Source organism: Cnephaeus nilssonii (genome assembly GCF_951640355.1).
Source record: "Cnephaeus nilssonii genome assembly, chromosome: X".
Lineage (NCBI taxonomy): Eukaryota > Metazoa > Chordata > Mammalia > Chiroptera > Vespertilionidae > Cnephaeus > Cnephaeus nilssonii.
This window is the reverse complement of record NC_137071.1, coordinates 46,926,374-46,935,265: the sequence shown is the minus strand read 5'-3', so window position 1 is coordinate 46,935,265 and position 8,892 is coordinate 46,926,374. Positions and strand designations below refer to the sequence as shown.

At 39.0% G+C, this 8,892-nt stretch overlaps 1 protein-coding gene and 1 pseudogene across 2 annotated transcripts; one reads left to right on the top strand and one right to left on the bottom strand.

The window, feature by feature from the left end:
* Positions 1 to 1,203: 1,203 nt before the first annotated feature.
* Positions 1,204 to 1,853, top strand: LOC307096307 (protein PBDC1-like; the record flags this gene model as incomplete). The annotated part of the gene is given in 2 exon segments (XM_079765884.1): positions 1,204 to 1,650; positions 1,652 to 1,853. Coding segments are annotated over 2 exon segments (603 nt in total). The 5' UTR covers positions 1,204 to 1,249.
* Positions 1,854 to 5,884: 4,031 nt separating this feature from the next.
* On the bottom strand, positions 5,885 to 7,046 carry LOC307095294 (dnaJ homolog subfamily C member 9-like; annotated as a pseudogene). The gene is made up of 3 exons: positions 6,948 to 7,046; positions 6,222 to 6,801; positions 5,885 to 5,994 (listed from the first exon to the last, which is right to left on the bottom strand). The product of its transcript is annotated as a dnaJ homolog subfamily C member 9-like (transcript).
* Positions 7,047 to 8,892: the final 1,846 nt, after the last annotated feature.

Sequence of the window (8,892 nt, the reverse complement as noted above, 5' to 3'; positions counted from 1 at the left end):
GTATGGAGTTTCCTCAAAAAACTGAAAATGGAACTCCCATTTGACCCAGTGATCCCACGCCTAGGAATATATCCTAAGAAACTGGGAACACCAATCAGAAAGGATATATGCACCCCTATGTTCATAGCAGCACAATTTACAATAGCTAAGATCTGGAAACAGCCTAGGTGCCCATCAGCAGATGACTGGATCAGAAAGCTATGGTACATCTACACAATGGTATACTATGCTGCCATAAAAAAGAAGGAATTCCTACCATTTGCAGCAACCTGGATGGAATTGGAGAACATTATGCTGAGTGAAATAAGCCAGTCAATGAAAGAAAAATACCACATGATCTCACTCATTTATGGATAATAAAGAACATTATAAACTGTTGAACAATAAGATAGATACAGAGGCAGTAAAGCATCAAACCGTCTGTCAAATTACAGCAGGAAGGTTAGGGAGAGGTGGGGAAGATAAGAGATCAACCAAAGGACTTGTATGCATGCATATAAACATAACCAATGGATGCAAAACTCTGGGGGTTGAGGGAATATATGGGAGTGGGGTGAGGTGGGCAATGGTAAGATATGTACACATATAATACCTTAATTAAAAAAATTGGGGAAAAAAAAGAAGCAAAAAACACTCAGCTGGAAAAGCAAAAAGAAAAACGAATCCACAAATTTGAAGATAGTGTAAGAAGCTTCTGGGACAACTTCAAGCGTACCAACATCAGAATAATGGGGATGCCAGAGAAGAGAGACAGCAGGATACTGAAAACGTATTTGAAGAAATAATGACAGAAAACTTCCCCCACCTGGTGAAAGAAATAGACTTACAAGTCCAGGAAGAGCACAGAACCCCAAACAAAAGGAATCCAAAGAGGACCACGCCAAGACACATCATAATTAAAATGCCAAGAGCAAAAAACAAAGAGAGAATATTAAAAGCAGCAAGAGAAAAACAGTTTATTACCTACAAGGAAGCACCCATACGATTGTCAGCTGATTTCTCAACAGAAACTATGCAGGCCAGATGGGAGAGGCAAGAAATATTCAAAGTGATGAATAGCAAGAACCTACAACCAAGATTACTCTACCCAGCAAAGCTATCATTCAGAATTGAAGGTCAGATAAAGAGCTTCACAGATAAGAAAAAACTAAAGGAGATTCTTTCCTGGCCCTCCCTTCCCAGTGGACAACGGAAAGAGCTCACGTAAAGTTATTTCCGGGAAGTGGAGCGGGGCTTTGTTAGCTGCAAAATGGAGGCGACTGGTGGAACTGAAAAGCTGGTTTCCGGGGAACTGGTATCAGTGGCATCTGCTCTTTCTCTCCCAGCTGAGTCTTATGGCAATGACCCTGATATTGAAATGGCATGGGCCATGAGAGCAATGCAGCATGCTGAAGTCTACTACAAGCTGATTTCATCAGTTGACCCACAGTTCCTGAAACTTACCAAAGTGGATGACCAAATCTATTCTGAATTTTGGAAAAATTTTGAGAAAATCAGGATAGATATATTGGATCCAGAAGAACTTAAATCAGTATCAGCTAAAGAGAAGTGGAGGCCATTTTGTTTGAAGTTTGATGGGGTTATAGAAGAGTTCAACTATGGTACTTTGCTGCGACTGGATTGTTCTCAAGGCTACACTGAGGAAAACACTCTTTGCTCCCAGGATACAATTTTTTGCCATTGAAATTGCTCGTAACCGTGAAGGCCATAACAAAGTAGTTTACACCAGTGTTCAAGACAAAGAAGAAGAGAAAGGAGCCAATAGAGGAGAAAAAGAGAAAACCAGCAAAGGAGGAGAAAAAGAAAATGAAGCCAACAAAGGAATCAACAAACATGGTGAAACATCTATGTAAGGTAGAAAGGGAAAAACACTCTAGAAACTGTGACTCAAGTGAGTCTACAAGTACCATGATGTTACTTATACAGATCCTGTGGTTAAATGTATGTTCTTGTTCAATTGAAGGAAATGTAGAAGGACATTTTTTAAGCCTAATTATCAGGAGCTGCTCTGGTTGTTGTGTTGTATGAACTGGGTTAAAGACTATTTGTGGGGTCATAGTTGATTGTTTCTTGGTATATTTTTTCTTGGTTCTTCACTGGTCAAGTAAGAAATTTTGTAAATAAATTTATTTTGGTTCTTAAGAAAGGAAAGAAAAGAAAAAGCTAAAGGAGTTCATCACCACCAAACCAGTATTATATGAAATGCTGAAAGGTATTCTCTAAGAAGAGGAAGAATAAGAAAAAGGTAAAGATAAAAATTATGAACAATAAATACATATCTATCAACAAGTGAATCTAAAAACCAAGTGAATTAAAAATCTGATGTACAGAATAAACTGGTGAATATAATAGAACCAGGGGCATAGAAAAGGAGTGGACTGAAAATTCTCAGGGGGAAAGGGGTGTGGGGGGTTTGGGAAGAGACTGCACAAAAATCGTACACCTATGGATAAGGACAGTAGGGGGTTGGTAAGGGCAGAGGGTGGGGGTGGAAACCGGGTGGAGGGGAGCTATGGGGGAAAAAAGAGGAACAATTGTAATAATCTGAACAATAAAGATTTATTTAATTAAAAAAATAAAAATAAATCATGGTAAACAGAGCTGAATGCAGTTCAGACAAAAAGGTAAAAAGAGAGGTCCACTTGCATCTGTAAGCCTCAGTGAAAAGCCAAATGAGTGTTAATGAATAATTTTTAAAGGTAAAATTATGACTGTTATGCAAATATAAAATTAACACATACCACAGAATTTTTACCTCAATTAATGAGGGAAGCAGTAAGATGTTACAGCCAGTTCAAAGGAGAATTCAATGGATACAGATTCCCATAGTCAATTAGGAATGTTGGAATGAATTTTCAAAAAGATGTAAAACTGGTCAATAATTACCAGACAATAACCAATTATATTACACTAGACAAAATTTATTTTCATTTTTATGGATAAGAATCTTTTGCATTACTCTTGGTTTTCTATAATTTATAGAATTGTTAAATAGCTCAAAATCAATGAAAGGCACATAACACAGAAGAGTGCACAAGTCAGGACACCCAATAATCTTTTTTGTCCATTCAGTCTTTCACAAATTTCCTTGACACTAGAAAGAACTGTTGCAATCAGACTGCTTTAAGGTCAGCAGGTTCCATACCCTTGGAGCCCTGGTCATGAGGTAACCAGGGAGATGGCCTAAAGAAGGTGTTGGAAATATAACTTGACACTTAAAAAAGAATTCGCAATGCCTAAGATGGATTAAAGAAACCAAGGTGGCTTGTGTGCCAAATATCTATATATAAAAGGCTAAGTGACTGTCTGACCATCTGGCTGGTAGCTATGACATACAATGACTACCAGGGGGCAGAAGCTCTGACTGGTAGCTATGATGTGCACTGACCACCAGGGGGCAGATGCTCAATGCAGGAGCTGTCGAGCTGTGGTGACTTGGCAGTGGCGGTTCTCGGGTGATGCACCCCGGAACCAGAGAGGGGGGAGCCCTATTCTGGGGTGCGTCAACCGGGAACCACCCTCTCACAATCCAGGATCCCTCAGGGGATGTCAGAGAACTGGTTTCAGCCCGATCCCCGCAAGCCACGCCAAGGGAGACCCACCTGCTCACTCCACAGATGCCCTTCAAACCACAGTGCCACCCCAAGTGCAGCCAGCTGAGGAGGAACCACAGGAGGTTGGCTCTAGGGTGTGTCTGGCCATCTTGCCCAGTCCAGCCCCGCTGGTCACCTTCTAATTAATTTCCTTTCAATGTGCACGAATCCATGCACCAGAGCACTAGTACTTTAATAAAATAAAATAAATTGCTCAATACTCACATCAAAAAAGAAAAAGTAAAGAGGAGAGAATGAAGGATGGCAGGAAGGAAGGTAGGAGCCAAGGAGGTTTTTCTAAGGCCTCAGGAGCTAGGAAGTCTGACAAATGGAGAGATCTCCCTTTGAGACTGAAAGGAGCTGGTGATGGCCTAAGAGGGTATGTGTAAAGAAAAACACAAGTCTCCCTTTGCTACTCTATCTTGCAAGCCCAACTCAGGACATCTGGTTGAAATACAACACCTTGATTCTTGCCTGGCTACAAAGTACAAGTAAATATAATCCCATGAGTAGGTCCACTGGGAAACTTCAGGAACATGGGGAGAACTGTGAAGAATTCTGCCAATTTTTCTAGCACTTAACATATTGTGTAACTGATTTTCTATTCAGTGCCTGTACACCTTTGGTTTTTATGTGTGTCTGAAAAGTAGTAGAGATCCAGAAATAAAAAACAAGCCAGTGTCTTTTTTTTTTGGGGGGGGGGGTTTGTTATTGTATCAAAGTGTTCTAATGCTATCATATGAAGACAGATGTTTCAAACAACCTGCATTAAATTATATTTTAATACAATTAAAGAGTATATTTTAACCTGTTCATAATCACAAACTGAAAAAATGTCCTGTGTTTACCTCAGATAAATTAATATGTAAGCTCAGTAACAGGCTTGTTTTATGCATATGGTATTGAATATATTAATCTACAAATCAAAGATTTTTAAGTTGAACAGTCGCTAAACATTAATATATTCTAATGAATACATACCAATTCAACTAAATATAAGTAAAAATCTCTCTACTATTCTCACAAATCTATACCATGAGTGCATGAAAACAAACCACTGAATCAAGTTGGCTTGCCTTTCAAAGTTAGAGTTAAGAGTCAGAAGGGGCCTCTAAGAAGTCATTTACCCAAACTCCCTCACCTTTTAATAAATAAGAAAATAAGTTTGGACAAGCTCTGTGACCTGCCTAAGAGCATTCAGCGGTTACAGGCAGGACTACAATACCTGTTTATGCTACTTAAGCTGAGCTATCTACTACAATGCTGATTAGGACTACTTTTCTCCTCTCTAACATAAACACCATTCATATTTTTTCTAGATCATATTTTAAATGATCACTGGGATATTTTACTAAAAAAACCCAGTGATCATTTAAAACTTAGTCATTTTTTAAATCATGTATCCTATATTATAAAAACCTAATATGCAAATCAACTGAACAGTGGAATGACCTGTGGAACAACCAGTTGCTATGATGTGCACTGGCCACCAGGGGGCAGACACTCAATGTAGGAGCTGCCCCCAGTTCTAGCCGGGGCCGGCGAGCAGGTGGTGCCAGGCCGGCCAAGGCAAGTGCCAGCGGTGGCCCCACGATCGCCCCACCAGCCGCCCCACAGATCGGCCCTGATCGCCAGCCAGGCCTAGGGACCCTACCTGTGCTTGAATTTCGTGCACTGGGCCTCTAGTAAGTCTTATAAAGATGCTTGAAGTAATGTGAACACCTGTTTCTCCTATACTTTAAGCAAAGAGTACAAAACCTGGTTGAGTAAAACAAAAAGAAGAGAGGGTCTATTCAAGAATATTAAGATTGAAAGCAAACTGTCAAGTATTTGGAAGACAGATGTCCAGCAAGTGTTCTGAAGGCATTCTAGCTAGGTAGAATTCCTGTTCTAATAATCATGCACATCATTCTGAATATTCTGCAGCTTACTTCTGTGTGGCAAATGAAAATTGGTAAAGGAAGTATGGACAGACCAGCATTCTAGATAGAGTTCCTTGTACAGAAGATCCACATAATCAAGTGCTGTCAGAAGTATACCAACCTCCCCCTCTTTCCTCAATGACCACCACCAAATTCCTCCATAGGAGGACTTCATAAAATGTCAAGGGATTTCTATGATATACAAAGATCAGGTTGATAGATTCTGGTTTACATAGTCAATCTGAATAATTTAGGTGGGAAAGGCAACTGTTCTCAAGAGTTGGATTTACTGTTTTCTTCAGATTTTGACTGTACCTTTCGTACAGTGATACAAATTAACACCTAAGTATTTTTGAAGAGAAAATTCCATTAGTTCTTGTTTTCTTTGAGAGCTGTTTTTTTCTCCCTCCTTGTTTGTAAGGTTTGCCATACTTAGCTTTCATTTGAGCCAGAAAATTGTCCATTTCCTTTTGTTGATCCTTTATAAAAAATATTTTTATTGATTTTAGAGAGAGAAGAAGGAGAGGGAAGATGGGAGAGAGAGAGAGAGAGAGAGAGAGAGAGAGAGAGAGAGAGAGAGAGAGAGATCATGGATTAGTTGCCTCCCATACTCACCAAACCACAAATTGGGCATGTACCCTGTCTGTAATCAGACCTGAACACAATGCTCAACCCACTGAGAAATACCATCCAGAGCTTGCTGATCCTTTTGTTTGCACTGAATGACTGCCTTCAAGTTACCTACTCCTTTATCAAGTCCCAACTCCTTCCTGCTCATTTCTGCTTCTTTAGCCTCTTCCTGAGCCCTCCTTGTCCTTACATTCATCTTTTGCTTTGATTCTTTGACCAGGGCATTATAGGTCAAAGAGTATCAATGGCTTACTGAATAATGGTTCTTATACTGGGTTCCTCTGTATATGCACTCACAGCACACATTCCAGGAAAGGATCCATGTCCCCTTGAAGTCCAGATAGGCCTGTTTAACACCAGCCAGTTCTTCCTCAGAACCTTTGTATGTCTTTGCTTGAATGTCTTCTAGAGATATCTTTTTAAAGAATGACTACTAATATCTCTCCCAGTCCCAATCTTGGTTGAGCACATCAGAATCCTAGTCCACTGTTCACTGCCCATCATATCCTGCTCTCTGCTCTTTGTCACTCAGAACGGAATAGACTTTCCCGAGGACCTGAATGTGGTGGGGGGCATCCTCCACATAATCTGTCTGGATGCTCTTGCAGGGACACCTTGTGGTAGCCGCATAGAACCTTGCCATCAGGGGACTCTCCCTGAAAGCCCAACACTCAGTAAAGGTAGGTGTTGTAGAACACTTCCTTCCACAGCTCCATCAGCCCCTTGGCGAGCAGAGGTGTAGAGCAGGTGGCAGCCTCCACAGAAAACAACAGGTCCCAGCGATGCTGGATAGATCTCCCACCGGTGTCTTTCCATTGGCAGTTTTCTCCATTCTTAGGCAGTACTCATCAGTTTGCTTTTTTTCTCCTCCCTTCATAATCAACTTGGAGATACCTGGCATCCTGATATCTCTTATCTAGTACAAAAGAGCAACATGCAGTGTGGCTCAGTGGTTGAGCATTGACCTATGAACCAGGAGGTCACGGTTTTTTATTTCGGTCAGGGTACACACCTGGGTTGCGGGCTTGATCCCCAGCAGATCAATGATTTTCTGTCATCATTGATGTTTCTATCTCCCTCATCCTTCCTCTCTGAAATCAATTAAAAAATATATTTAAAAAAAAGAGAAACATGCGGCATGGAATAACTTGAATGTTTTTGTAGTTGTCCCTTTCCCCTCCCCACTCTCCAGCAACCCATATGATTAAGCAGCTGGAAAAGGTATGAAACAGACAACATATACACAAAAAAATAGCCGGGGGGGGGGGGGGAGCACTGGACTAGGGTTAAGGAGCCACCCAGATTTAAACCCAGATCTAAGATTCCTTCTGGTTCTTGGATGATTTGATTTAGCACATTCAATCACACTGGTACTAAAGAACAATAGTCATTTTATACTTATTAAAGTAGCAAATATTATCTAACACAATGCTGGTTTGGCTTGGAGGAAAAGGATAGAGAAACTATCCTCATACTGTTCCTGCAGCAAGATAAATTAGGACAATTCTTTTGAAGGGAAATTTGGCAATATATATCATAAATCATAAAACATATTCATGCTTTTCCACATAGTAATTCCACTCCTGGAAATTTATCATTAAGATAATTATTCAAAGGAAGGGAAAAACTATATATACAAATACATTGTACATGCTATTACGCATAACCTCAAAAAATGTTATTAGCCAAAAGTAGCTAGAGTAGTTAAGTGAATTAAGACACATAGATTGAATAGAATATTATGTAGACAATAAAAATCATAATTCTGAGAACTGCAATAAACTTAGAAAAGCCTAAACACAATAAAATTAAGAGGTTAAAGGGCAAAAACAGAACACACAATTGTATAGACATTTTCATTGTAACTCTGTAAAAACATATCACCAGAAAGAATTGTGTTGGGATTACAAATAAAAATGATTTTGTTTTTTTCCTTTTATGAAATACACTTTCTAAAATAAGTTAAAAATAAATTTAAAGTGATAAATAAATAAAACAAGTGCTGGCCCAACACCAAGGAGGCTAATATGAGAGTATCTTCTCTTCCTGGGCTACCCTTTTAAATCTACTAGCTCTTGCCATCTGCTTCTAATGCTGAAGGAGGGAAAAAGAGAAAAAAAAGGGTATTGCTAAAGGAGATGTACCCCAGAAAACCTGCCTGTGAAAATCAGAAGACATGTTGCTGCTGAATGCCTCTGCTTACTATGCTAAAGAAGTTGAGCATTCCAATGGACTAGGTTCCCTTCCTTGCCTTTATATAAATTTACCTAACAATAGAAAACATTTATTTTCAGCAACTGTGAAAATAAGTATTTCTTTTCGAGAAGATATATTATTTATTTATTTAATGTTTATTTTAATAGATGTTAGAACAATAATAAACATTTAAAAATTATAACATTTATAATTCCATCACATGAACAGGTTTCCCTTTCTGAATGTTAACATCAATGAACATAAATAATGTTTAAATATTGCAATTATTGTATAATGCCATTTTGAATTCCATGTTTTTATAAGCACATTTTTATTCCCATAATCTTAATAGTTATCATTTTAATGACTGCATAATAGTCCCTACTGCTGATGGATCATCATCTATTAAACCATGTCCCTAGTGTTTGTAATCCTAGGCCGTTTCCAATTTTTTGCTAGCCTCCATTTCATTTTTATTAAAAGGAAAGAAGCTCTTTTGAGGAACATTGTCTAGATGATTAAGGTAAAAGACTTCCAACCCTTATCTGAAA